At 47.8% G+C, this 13,626-nt stretch overlaps 2 protein-coding genes across 3 annotated transcripts in view; one reads left to right on the plus strand and one right to left on the minus strand.

The window, feature by feature from the left end:
• The window catches only part of TTF1 (transcription termination factor 1), a 52,924-nt gene extending 45,764 nt beyond the window's left edge, over nt 1–7,160 (minus strand). The window contains exons 1-2 of one of the 2 annotated variants that reach the window (XM_069237110.1): nt 7,060–7,160; nt 2,309–3,792 (exon numbers count right to left, since the gene is read on the minus strand). In XM_069237110.1, the coding sequence (XP_069093211.1) occupies nt 2,309–3,792; nt 7,060–7,062 (1,487 nt within the window). In that variant the 5' untranslated portion in view covers nt 7,063–7,160. The other variant, XM_069237108.1, reaches the window with a different exon arrangement.
• Nucleotides 7,161–8,601: 1,441 nt separating this feature from the next.
• The window catches only part of CFAP77 (cilia and flagella associated protein 77), a 636,918-nt gene continuing 631,893 nt past the window's right edge, over nt 8,602–13,626 (plus strand). The window contains exon 1 of the mRNA XM_069237111.1: nt 8,602–10,562. Within this exon, the coding sequence (XP_069093212.1) occupies nt 10,503–10,562 (60 nt within the window). The 5' untranslated portion in view covers nt 8,602–10,502. The remainder of the gene's footprint in view (nt 10,563–13,626) is intronic.

Here is a 13,626-nt window from a genome sequence, read left to right on the forward strand (position 1 = left end):
TGAATGTGGGAGCTACCACCGAACGTAACCCAACAAACACCCAAAACACACCCATGACATTCCTCTCCAGCGCCCCACCAGAGTACCCACAGCAGTAACCGAGCTGAGCAGCCCAGGCTTCGACGCCTTTTCATCTTCTGTTAACGCTGTATCGATAACAGATTATGTACTGATGGGAATTCTAGGCCTCTTTTTTGGATAAAGTCAAGCTGCCTATTGTTAGATACCAAATAAGGTTGCAACAGCAAAGTTACTGTTTTTCCCCCTAAATGGATGGCAAGAGGGTACCATGCATACATGTCTATAGGGTTGGCAATCATTTCAGTGAAGAAATATCAATTTAATGTGAGGGCTCACCCAAGCCTTCTTCAGCACACCCAGGATAGTGTCACTGTGAAAACACCCTGGCTCCTCGACCACCAGCAACCACCTGACGAGGCTTGCAGTACCCCCCAGTGCCTTGAGACCCTCGGGCTGAAAAGCTTGCCCCGTACAAGACTCAGTCTATTGTATTTCTTGTAATATCTTGCTTGATGTGGTTGAACCGCAGTCCACCAGGTGGTACACGATGCGTAGTTTGTATAAAAGATGATGAAAAATGTAGCAAAAAAAACAAGGTAATGACCATCTACAATGAGCAATAACAAACTACAAACTGAGACTGGCTACAACGCATCAAAATACAGAAAGGATAGAATTAGCCAACAGCGACTTCAAAGACGTAGACGCGGAGAGACATATTTCCCTCATTGTCCTGCCTACCTCCACATATCCTGCAAGGATTAGTAAGTCCTCATAAGTAGTGAAGAACTAAAATATCACAATCTCCTAGGCGACCTTCCAGAAACAGCAGAGCAGCAGCAAAGTACCTCTACACAAGCCACCAAGAGAGACGAGTGCATAAAGCATAGCTCTGAAAACAAACTAAAACGATCACTACTATTAGCTTAATGCATTTCATGATTATTTTTGCAACACTTGTCTGACTTTCACTGTATTGTACGGAAAAAGTTTTCTATGTGGTCCAACAGGCAGTGTCCTATTAGTGGTCTGGATGCCAAAGCTGGTCTGTGCGCCAAGGATTGCAGCCCATACAGTTAAGAGAGAAAGAGATGGTGTAACATAGTCTGGTTCTGTTGTAAAGTGCTCTAATGTGCTTGTGCCAGGTCTGTGATCTAAAAAAGCTCTACGAGACTGCAAAAAATGTATGAAGTAATGAAGATTGCTTGGCACTTAGGATGCACTTAGCATGATACGTGCCAAGCAGTCCTTGAATGTGATGCTGGAGTGTACTTCACTTTCCAGATGTAAAAGAGTCCTTCATATTATTCCATTGGAAGCACGCCCTTAAAAATGCAGAAGAATACACCAAATAGCCAATACCATGAGGTGAGACAGAAATACTACTCGGGGAGGAGCTAAACATTACTCCATCTATATTTTAAAGCATTGGTAGCAATATGTGCTGCAGACATGAGAGCTGTCAAGCCAGACCTAAAAAGGCAGAACTGATGCAAAGACTTGAGTGTTTGTGTCCAGTTTGGGAAGGGCTGAAGTCTTGAATAAGGTATTAAGGATTTACATCCATGCGGCTAATCACATCTCTAGATACTATTTAGAGTTAAAAACCACTCGACGGCCTACTGCATCAAGCTGACAAGCTGCTTTAAAATGACAGCTCTCCCTTTGGAATGGCAAAGATGGGCTCTGCTGAGTGGTGCTAGTTAAATATCTCAAGTTACAAAAAAGGATAGGCTTCTTTCCTCGCAAAAACAAAATGTACAAAGCTTGCCTTTGAAACAGCCCATTCTCATAGCAGGACCCAAACCAGCATCCGATCTCTTTGCAGACAGAGTGTTCCAGGCTTTAGAGGATTGTCCAACTGCTGCTGGTAGAGAGTAGACTCCCAACGTGGCACAGAGCAGCCCAAGTAAAGGGGAACTTTGGGGCAGTAAGATGGTCAGCATTTAATTAGGTGGCGACGTTGAAAGACTACACCAGGGCCACTCCTGTCCCAGTAACGTGCAGGAGGGCTCATTTCTGCTACTCTAGAGAAAATTGAGACACAAAATTAAACTGATGAGGATTTTTTTTTAAAAGCATCCCAATAGCGCTGGTTTCTGGCTACCAGTTTACAGAGAAAGCAAATGGATCTCTAGTCGCGCCTACGGAAACACGGATGGCTTTGCACTGCCCATCACTTCATTAGACTTCAAAACACGGTCAGGAGGCCATGCCTCCATCTGCTGAAAATCGTGGTCATGTACAGATTGGATAAAACTCAGAGTCAAAAAGAATTCTCTGTTACCTCTCCTCTTCCACTGCAGCCGCCTTTTCAGTGTCCAGCGGTCTTCTCTGCTTTGTGTCCTTGAGGGTCTGCGCCTCTGACCCTGGAGCAGGTGACAACCCTACTGAAGAAGGGCTCGAAAGAGCTGTCCTTCCATCACTGCAGTCGTCAGAGGGGGACACCTCTGAACCTCTGGCAATCCCATGGTCTGAGGATTTACGGTGTTTCTTTTTCCTAATAGTCTCTTCTGATCCACCAGTTCTTGCCAGCTGGGTCTTTCCTGCATCCCCCTGAGCTCCCTCCCTTTCCGAGTCTGAGACAACAGTCTGGTGTGCCTCAAGCTCATCAGGTGTCCTCCCCTCCTTCCTTTTCTTTTTCTTCTTCTTCTTCTTTTCTGCTTTCCTGGAACTGCGCCCCTCCGCGTCTTCCTCAGCGGCACTCCTAACCTGACCTTCCCCTTCCTCCTCTGTAATTGAGTGTTTTTTCTTGATTTTGGCTGGTCTTTCTGAGTGCTCGCCTCCAACCACATCTTCAGAGGTTTTAGATGGTGGGTCGTCTTCTTCTACAGTTCTTCTGTGTTTACGTTTCTTATGTTTGGGTTTTAAGGAGGTCTCTTCTGGAACAACTGGCGAAGAGTTTTCTGGGCTTCGCGTCCCTGGATCGCGCTCGTGGTGCCTGTGGCTTTTCTTTTTGAGAGACTTTATATTCCTCTGAGCAGTAAGGATGGTGTTCACTGGTCCATGGTCACCCCCATCTACAGAGCCACAATCCAAGCCATTCTGCCCTGTTAGATGATTTCCATGGCAACCGCTTTCATCCTGCCCCTTCCCACTCGTTGCTGTGCTTTGGTCAGCAGACCCATCATCTTCACGGTTCCCACTCTCTTCCTCTAGTGCATGTTTTTTTCGCTTCTGTTTCTTGTGGCTCTTTTCGCTTTTCAGTGTGTTTGCTAAAGCATCAGGAATCCCCTGGTCGGAAGTAGTCGCGCTGTCATCAGCTTTTTCATCCGAGTGTTTTTTTCTTTTGCTTTTTTTGTGCTTTTTGACACTGGAAGTGCAATGCTCGCTCTCCATTTGTAAAGCATTCTCATCCACATTATCTCTGTTCCCATCACGTTCATCACTCACCCGTCTTCTGTGACTTGCTTTTGAAACTTTGATGGGCAAGTTTGCATCTTTGGTTTCCTCTGAGCTCCCATCCGCACAATCTGCTCGCAGTCTCTGCCCAGGTGGCTTCAAGCTCTCCTGGGGGTCACTTTCAGGTTCAGACACATTCTGCACAATTGCAATAACTACTTCGGAGTCCTCAGATTGGGAATTGTGGCGTTTCTTTTTCTTCTTCTTGTGGGTCCTATAATGCTCTTTTTCTAGTGTTGCCTCCTCTGCAGCCTCAATCTCTACATCTTGTTTTTTCTTCTTTTTCTTCTTGGGATGCATGTCCAGAAAACTGCTTCTCTGACACTCTTCATACTCAGTACCGTGACTCTGTGGCAGTTCTCCACGCACCTGGAAAGAAGTTGATAAGCAGAGAGAAAAAAAAAAAATGATGGAGGTTACCATTAGGCAAATATAACCGACTTTATGAAAAGCAGTTTTCATTATCTCACACCAAGATCTCCCAGCCAACCTCTGCACAGAAATGTCGGGTCCTGGCATCAGCCAAAAATCATGGCCCTTACTCAGAGACCCCTCCCTACTGTGATGGGAGTATTTCAAGCTATAAATATCCTTCTGGTGATTTTCAATATCAGTTTGGGCATGATTCTAGTATTAGGTCAATGGTTTGTGGCTTGGTTGATATTTGTCAAATGAAACATCTTTAATTTATTAATCGCACACAACACATGGATTAACACGGCTGGCGATGCAAAGTGCGTACTTGTATGCAGAAAGAAAACTACACGGCAGCTCCTTTAAATATGAGACCCTGTGTACCCATTGTGAAGGGCTACTGGTGAAATGAGATTCTGCTGCTCTAGCATCTTCTGCATAGTTTTTGGAGTTGCCGCACTTGCCACATAAATCCATCATCTGCTGTGTAACTTTCAGATTTAAACAGAAATACTGTTGAATTGCTCAAATGGACCAAAACGTAATAAAATGTCACCCAGTGACATGGTGAACTGGCCATCTTTCACATACACATTGCCACATTCGGGTGTTAAACTGATACCAATACGGTAAAACCTTGAATCCGTGTTAACATGTAATATTCGATAAATGTGCACTATGCCGCATAATTCAGTCAATGCTGCTGCATGATTCGTTCAAAGCCTACCACATCATTCCAGTGGCACTGCCTGCAATGAACGACTGAACTTGCTCGTTTTTGCTCTATGGGTCAGTTAGACCCACTACCACATTCTATATGCAATTTGAAGGACACCCTCACCCCGTCCATGCTAGGAAATAGATGGGCCTATCCCCGCCCTCTGTACAAAGGGCAGGCATAGCTGCTTATCTGACACAGAGTCGTAGGGCCACTGCTACCGTATGCGGAAATATTTGACCATTCTGTCAATCGTTGTGGGGGATGTTTATTGAATGACTTGTTTACTTCAGGGAGTTTATAAGACAAAGATGCCAGCCGCAGAAAAATAATTAGCCAGTTAGATTCGAAATGTCTGACCCATGCTCCAATGCCTCTGCGTGCTGGAGACACTGTTGCTGGGGTCCCAGGAAAGAAGTAAAAAAACAAACAAACAAAAAAAAAAAAAAACAGTATCAGGCTGTAAACTTAAGTTTCTCTCTACACTCGCCGACATCGACTCACCTTTACCCACATTTCATTTCTCTGCTTAATTGTACTCGGACTAGCTGTAGCCTTTGTATTGTGCAGCAGCGCCAAGACACCCATGGGCAATTGCGCGCTTTATAAAATGGATAACGTAACTTTAAAACATTCAGAGTGCCAAAGGGTTAGTTCACCAAGTCAGTTAACAGGATTGTGGAAGTCGACTAACAATTCAGTGGCAAGACTAGTTATCAATCAATCAACCAGGATTTATAAAGCGCTGCAAATCACAGTGAGAGTCTCAAGGAGCCAAAGGGTCCGAGAGGTTCAAAAAGAGGTCAAGATTCTGGAGGGATGCTTGGATCCACACTAAGCGAAAGAGGGGTGTGCGACAAGAGGGGGGCAGTAATACTAAAGAGAGAGGGAGAGAGAGAGAGGCAGCCACAGGTAAAAAGAAAGGCGGGCAGACAGTGCTTAATTTGTAAAAGAAGCAATGCTGGGGCCTAAGCTTTTGCAAGAGAGCCTTTGGGCCTTACCAGTAGCATAACACAAAATGATGGAGGCCCCTGCAGAATGTGAAAAGAGGCCCCTTAGTCTCATGTAACTCACACTCACAGATAGTCTTTGGTTTTGGGCTAAATGGACCACTCTAAAGGGTTGTGGTGCCTTCCTGCACCACAAAGGCTGCGGGGGGGTGGGGGCGCATTACACCCCTGTGCTAAACCCATTGTTTGGTACTACAAGAAAGGTGTTGACACATACTGAGATATAAACTTAAGGCAATGATGAGGGTTGCAGTGGAAACATGCTGTTAACCCATCAGCTGACAAAGCTGGATGACGGTCAAGGTTCCTTCCTATGCTCCGCTTCAATATTCTGCCGGGCTGTGTCAAAATGACTGGGCTCATATAGTTACCATGTGTCAGAAGAGGAGATTATAGTAATCGTTCCCAGCTCACAGAATGGGATCTGCCCCAGAAAACTAGTCTCATACCTCCTGAGAATAGGAAGCAATTCAGGAAGATGCCAAGCAAGTCAGGGATAAAGTGAGGGCTCATGGTGGTCCGGAGGTATGAACGAAGGCTCTTTGTGGAACTCAGACCAAATGTTTGATGGATGCACGGCAGGGTTGGACCGGGGCAAAAAACACACCTGGCCACCAAAACAGCGCCCACATTAGTGAATTAGATAACCAAAAATGCAACCCAGGTTGTCAAATTGGGTCAGTTTTTAACTTGTAAAGACACTGAAAAGGTTTTTTTGCAAGATATGAAATCCTGCATGCATTTGCTGCAAGCACTTTTTGTGCAAATGTCAAGGAAATGAACTGTTCATGCTGCACACCAACCACAAAACCAGCCCATGAACAGACAAAAACAGCCAACACACCAACCAATCAGACCAACCTTCAGATACCTCCCGATTGCCTTATAAGTAGGGCTACCGGTTTTATGAGATGTATTTATTTTCCATCTGCTTTAATCCATATTTACTATTTGACCAGCTTATCTGTATTGATTCATATTTATTTTGCAGACAAATGAAGTTGTAAAATCATACATTTCCATATGTATTTAACCGACTCATGCTTTGACGGCTGTCGCATTTTGGCTATTCAAACTGCCAAATATAAAATAAGAATACACCCACTGGTATATATTAGCTTTATATCACAAATAAATGTTGACAAATGACTTTTTTTAAGGAAACGTTGTCCTGTTTTTAAATTCCCCAAGCTATTTGCTCAGCTGCTGGCCGACAATTCATGAAAACAACAGTCATTTAAAAGATGCCCTCTTTTCTCTATCCGCTTTCAAAAATAAGCACAGACAGAAAACACATTGTTTTCGGCTTGTAGAAATTCAGTAAAAACGGAAAACTGGGAGCCCTACTTATACTGGCCCTGGAGCACTTGCAAAGTTGTGTCTGGTGATGCAGTTTCAAACCAGTTATATTAGGGGAGGGAAGCGTGCGACGGCCGTCCCATGGGACCACTTATCCCGGGCACCGAAGGGAGCAGCTCTCGACCCCGAGTTTACCATCGTCGCCGCAGCCACAGGCCCTCCGCGCTCCGGCGGGAGTTCGAGATGCAGGAGTTTAAAACTCCATTGTGCCGCCCCGCCTCCACGCTGACGACTTGCAAGAGTGACGGCAGCGAGAGCCAATAAGAAAACGAGGTTGTTATTGACTGACAAGTTAGGGCGGGTCTAAGATGCGTCAGTCGTCGGTAATGACCAATGAACGTTCGGAAGTTCCAACGGAAAGCGTCCGCCCCGGAAAAGAGAGCCTGATTCCCGGAAGTGGTTTTCAAGCACCCCGGAAGTGTTTGGCCCCGTCGCCGTGGGTGCAGCGTGAGGGTTTGTTGGCGGTGTCTGGAGCTCCTCCCTGGCTCTGTGTGCGAGACGCCCGTGCTGCGGACCGTTAGAGCGAGGGAGCGCCCCTGCTAGTAGCGGCAGGGCGGGCATGCAAGATTGATGATTGATCAATCAAGCAGAAAGATAGGAGGCAGTTACCCTTTTCAAACAAATACAACACTTTACTGAACTAGCATACAAGGATGATAAATGAAAATATATGTACTCTTGTGGAGTGCTTCATGAAAAAGGAAAAAAAAAAGTTCCCAGAAAGCGAGGACTTGTGGATGAACACAAGGAGCCAGTCAGAGAGGTGGTAAACAGGGGGGACAAAGACACGATGGACAGCCTAAAACAAAGCCAGCAAATATAAAGCAAGCCAATATGAATTACAACACATAAAGCCAATGGTAAGCAATGGGGAGAATACTTTCCCAGGGAAGCTTTCTGAATGTTCCCAAGAAGTCTTTTGCAACCCACTAGCTGTGCTGTCTGGTAGACGAAGACCTAAGAAAAGTGCACCTTTCGCCCACACATTCTCATCCTTCACACAAGCACGTGCTGCATCCCATAATACAGTAATGTTGGTGGTCATCACACACAAGTAAACTTTTCCCCTATGACCTTTAAGGAGATGACTCTCATCAAACCACGCAGCCCGACAGTGTAATATGCTACCCATGTGGCCAATCGCTTCAGCGCCCAACATAGAGGTATTAAGTTATGCATTGGAACATATGGATGGAGAGTATGGTCAAGCTTAACTGGCCACACATCATAAAGCCAACAGTTTTATTGTCACAATCTGTATATATCACCTTTACCAACTTAGAATGGGTGGAGCACTTACATTTTAATCAAAAATATGGATCATACTCAACGTTTTAAAGGGCCCTCTTCCTTATACAGCACTCCTTCCTTCCTAATGTACCCAAGTGCTCGTATGCATGATGATTTCTAAGTGCCTCACACTTTGGAAAACACAAAACAATGTCTTATTCTAATGAGAAAATGTTAACAACATCACATAGTGTTTGTAGCCACTCATTCCAAAATGGCCTCTGAAATCTCCTATATTTTGACATCTCCTGCGAGGTTCGGGTTTGACATCAGCATTTTCCTCGGTCTCCGATGGTAGTGTACGGGGACAGTTCCCATCCCAAGATGGCCGCCGCGGTAGCTGTTATGAGATGCTCGTGCTGATCTGCTTGTATTTTCCACCACTATAGAGTCCTTCTTTTATCTTCATGCACCCGGCTTTTCCGTTCCTGTTTGGAGCGTTACCACGGAGACGGACGGTACCATTCTGCCAATAACCAGAGACGGTGCACTGGGGGCGTAAAGTGTCCGGTAGAAGCAGGTGGCTACGGCCGGCGGACACTGGTGCACTAGGGAAGGAGCGCACCCGGTAGTGGGGGCGTCGGGGACACTTGGGAGGTCTGTGTATCTAGAAACCCCCCCTGCCCCGGGGAATGGAACCGGCCGGCGGTCAGTTCCTCAGCAGAGGGAGCTGGAGACTCCAGAGAGGCTCGAGCTGCGGAGGAAAGAGAGGGACCGGGTCACCCCCACCAGGGCTGGAGAGAGGGGAGGTGGCACTCCTCACAGAGGCTCATTCCCCAGAGAGCTATCACCCGCCCCTCACTCACACCAGCCCCTTAACGGTCATCAACTGTCACCTCACTGGCCTCCCAGAGGACCCTTCATACTCAACTGTGCACCCCCTGCCTTCCTTGTCCCCCCTCAGAACCTGGCATAACCTCTGACCCCGCCCTGGCCCACCTTACCCATCCCTGACCCAACAGCCCCACCACACTGCCATATCCTAAACTCACTGTCACTGACACTCCAAACAGCTGGTGTACTCCTACTCTGAGGGTCTGGTTCTCTTCCTCCTTCTGCCCACTTTCACACACAACCTCCTGCCTGTCCCTCCAATCCCCCCCCCATCCATCAGCAGAGGACCATAAGCCCCACCCTTACACCAGCAGAGACACAGAGGACCCCTCCTCCACACCACAGAGGGCACCCACCTCCACACTTGCAGAGACCCAGATGATCCCTCCTCCACACCAATAGAGACACAGAAGCCCCCACTTCCACACCAGTGAACCCCACCTTCACACTAGTAGAGATCCAGAGGACTCCCCCTCCACACCATAAGAGACCCTCACCTCCACACTAGCAGAGGACCCCACCTTCACACCAGCAGAGACACAGAGGACCCCTCCACCACACCACAGAGGGCCCCCCCACCTCCACACGTGCAGGGACCCAGAGGACCCCACCTTCACACCAGCAGAGACCCAGAGGATCCCTCCTCCACACCAATAGAGACACAGAAGCCCCCACTTCCACACCAGTGAACCCCTCCTTCACACCAGTAGAGATCCAGAGGACTCCCACCTCCACGCTAGTAGAGACCCAGAGGTCCCCCACCTTCACACCACCAGAGATTCAGAGGATCCCACGTCCCCACCAGCAGAGAGACAGAGGACCCCCACCTCCGCGCCAGTAGAGACCAGAGGACCCCCACCTCCACACCAGCATAGACACAGAGGACCCCACCTTTCACACCAGTAAAGGCTCGGAAGACTCCACCTTCACAGGAGCAGAGACCCAAAGGACTCCCCCTCCACACCATAAGAGGCCCTCACCTCCACACTAGCAGAGGACCCCACCTTCACACCACCAGAGACACAGAGGACCCCTCCACCACACCACAGAGGGCCCCACACCTCCACACGTGCAGGGACCCAGAGGACCCCACCTTCACACCAGCAGAGACCCAGAGGATCCCCTCCTTCACACTTGGAGATACCCAGAGGCCCCCACCTCCACACCAGCAGAGACACAGAGGACCCCTCCTCTACAACAACAGAGACACAGAGGCCCCCACCTGCACACCAGTGAAGGCCCACAGGAACCCACATTCACACCAGCAGAGACAGAGGACCCCAACCTCCACACCAGCAGAGAGACAGAGGACCCCACCGCCACACCAGCAGAGGCCCTTACCCCCACACCAGTAAACACCCAGAAGACTCCGCATTCACACCAGCCAAGACCCAGAGGTCCCCCACCTCCATACCAGCAGAGATTCAGAGTACCCCACCTACACACCAGCTGATATGGACTGGAGAGTAGGGACAGTGAGGGAGTCAATGGCGACCAACATGCTCCTGCAGAAGGTAAGTGATACTCAAGCTGTTCTTTCATACCCTAATGCAGGGTTCTGCAAAGTCGGTCCTGGTGAGCCGGGTCCATGCCAGATTTTTAGCATATCCACATTTAGAAACAAGATGTTTCAGAAATCTAAATTTTTCTAAATGTGGATATGCTAAAAATCTGGCATGAACCCGGCTCTCCAGGACCAACTTTGCAGGACCCTGCGTAAAGTAATCTTTGCGATGTGCTGCATGTTCTTCCTGTTAACTTTGCAGTGTCACTTGCAAAAGTTGATTAAAGCATCGTCCTTTAAATGCAATAGTACTATTACATGTGCAAATAGTCATCAGTAGACAAAACTGCGCCCACCAAGTCCAGAAGAATGAAAACAACCAAACATGTCACACGCAGTAGCAATAAAGTAACTAAACAGCTATGTTATATTCTTTTCTTGCAGATGCAAAACTTTTGCCATGGCCCAAAATGCATAGTTTGCCCCCTAGAGTGATATAGTTTGCATATTTTTGTTTTATTAGAAAAGCATTTCAAGAAAAGAAGGGGAGGGGCTAGAGTGTTGTTCATCTCATTTGCAGCTTTTCTGATGAAGGAAGATCACTACGTGTTGCTAATGATTGGAATCACATAATGTGGCAGAGTGGAGAAGCCGAGGGCTAAAGATCAGCTTTTCGGGTCCAGCAGCAGTAGTTTTTCCCCTTTTACTCGCCCCACCCCCTGCATAATCTATTGGAAAGGTATCACCCCTTCCAAAGGTCACCTTGACCATCGTCCACGCTAAAGAAGAAGCCAAGAAAAGAATGGATACAGACAAGGCAATCCTCAAGTGCAGGGCCCCCTTACCTAGAGTGCAGCATTACAGATGTCACTCCAAACAAAGCGGCAAATGATGGAGTGACAGCAGAGACCAACTAACCCTTCATGATCGTGGGCAGAGAGGAGGTTGCTTAGTTTGCTCTTGCCTCCTGCTGTACATGAGTCAAACCCTGCTGTATAGCGCCTGCCGTCACAGTGGTGCAGCTTCATTGCGCTGTTAATAACAGTTATTACTGTTGTCTAACTAACAGTGCCATCAGAACACGTAAAGCCAGTTCGATGACCAATAATCCTTCACGTGCACTGAGATCAATTTTGGCCTGACCCTTCCAGCTTGTCAGGGGATGTGGGTATTTGTGGGTGACTTTGCCACTGAGTGGCACCCTGAACTCCAGAAGCCAAGAGAAAGACACTTATGTGAACATCACACTGTCATGTCTTCGGAATTGGCAGCTATTATTCAATAAATCCGTCTTTTTTTTTAAAGTGCAACACTATCACCAGAAGGGGTGCAAAAAAAAAGGGAGCACACTGCCTCACACTCCAGCAAAAAGTTGGCCCCAATGCATCTTGGTAAATGCAGTCAGATTCGTTTCACATTAACAAAAGTAATCAAAGTCTTTCACCTTAGTAGGTGCAGCAAGTGCTGTGTATCTCTGGACACGTGTTTCTGGGTTTTGCCCGTCATCAGCAGAGAGCAGCATATTTTGTGGGGTTGCTTGAAATGCCACCAAACGTCTTCTCAGGTTTATGTACCACTCTGGTGCGCAGGTGCCTCACCAAGGCTCGTCAGCCCGTTAGCTCAAGGGAGCCGTCATTCGACACAGTGCAAAAAAAAGGGAGCACACTGCCTCACACTCCAGCAAAAAGTTGGCCCCAATGCATCTTGGTAAATGCAGTCAGATTCGTTTCACATTAACAAAAGTAATCAAAGTCTTTCACCTTAGTAGGTGCAGCAAGTGCTGTGTATCTCTGGACACGTGTTTCTGGGTTTTGCCCGTCATCAGCAGAGAGCAGCATATTTTGTGGGGTTGCTTGAAATGCCACCAAACGTCTTCTCAGGTTTATGTACCACTCTGGTGCGCAGGTGCCTCACCAAGGCTCGTCAGCCCGTTAGCTCAAGGGAGCCGTCATTCGACACAGTGCAAAAAAAAGGGAGCACACTGCCTCACACTCCAGCAAAAAGTTGGCCCCAATGCATCTTGGTAAATGCAGTCAGATTCGTTTCACATTAACAAAAGTAATCAAAGTCTTTCACCTTAGTAGGTGCAGCAAGTGCTGTGTATCTCTGGACACGTGTTTCTGGGTTTTGCCCGTCATCAGCAGAGAGCAGCATATTTTGTGGGGTTGCTTGAAATGCCACCAGACGTCTTCTCAGGTTTATGTACCACTCTGGTGCGCAGGTGCCTCACCAAGGCTCGTCAGCCCGTTAGCTCAAGGGAGCCGTCATTCGACACAGTGCAAAAAAAAGGGAGCAGAAGGGGTGTCTGGGCTCTGAGGTTTCTATGTTGAATAGCCAGGTCTTGAGTTGCTTTCTGAAATCTGCCAGGGAGGGTGCCATTCAGAGGTGGAGGTCATTCCAGCCTTAGGCAGCGATGTAGGAGAATGTGCAGCCCCTGCTGCGGGTGAAATGGGTGCAGAGACCCGCACCTCCACACCAGCAGAGACACAGAGGACCCCCCCCTGAGGGCGAGTGAAGTGGAACGCAGGTGTCTCGGGGAAGATGGAAGTTCAGCCGGTGTTGATGTAGGAAGGTCCTTGTTTGTGGAGGGCTTTGTAGGTGTTTGTGAGCGTCTTGAACTGGCATCTTTTCTGCGGGAAGCCAGTGGAAGTTTCTGAGGTGAAGAGAGATGTGGGTACAATTGGGGAGGTCCAGGATGAGTCTGGCCGCCGCATTCTGTATTGTCTGGAGTCTTCTCAGGAGCTTGGAGGAGATACCGGTGTAGAGCGCGTTGCTGTAGTCGAGGCGGCTGGTGACGAGGGCTTGTGCAGTGATCTTTCTGGTGTTTACTGGGATCCCTCTGAAGTTTATGCAAAGGGTGTGGAAGCAGGAGGAGGTGAGTACTTTGACTTGTTGTTTCATGGTTAGTTGACTGACCAAGATTATACTGAGGTTGCAAGTGTGGTCAGTTAGTGACGGGGTGGGTCAGAGTTCTTTTGGCCACCAGCTGTGTTCCCAAGCAGAGGTGTTCTTTCTGAAAATCAGTACCTCAGTTTTGTTGGAGTTCAATTTGATGCAGCTGTCTCTCATCCAGG

Source organism: Pleurodeles waltl, chromosome 6, assembly GCF_031143425.1.
Source record: "Pleurodeles waltl isolate 20211129_DDA chromosome 6, aPleWal1.hap1.20221129, whole genome shotgun sequence".
Classification (NCBI taxonomy): domain Eukaryota; kingdom Metazoa; phylum Chordata; class Amphibia; order Caudata; family Salamandridae; genus Pleurodeles; species Pleurodeles waltl.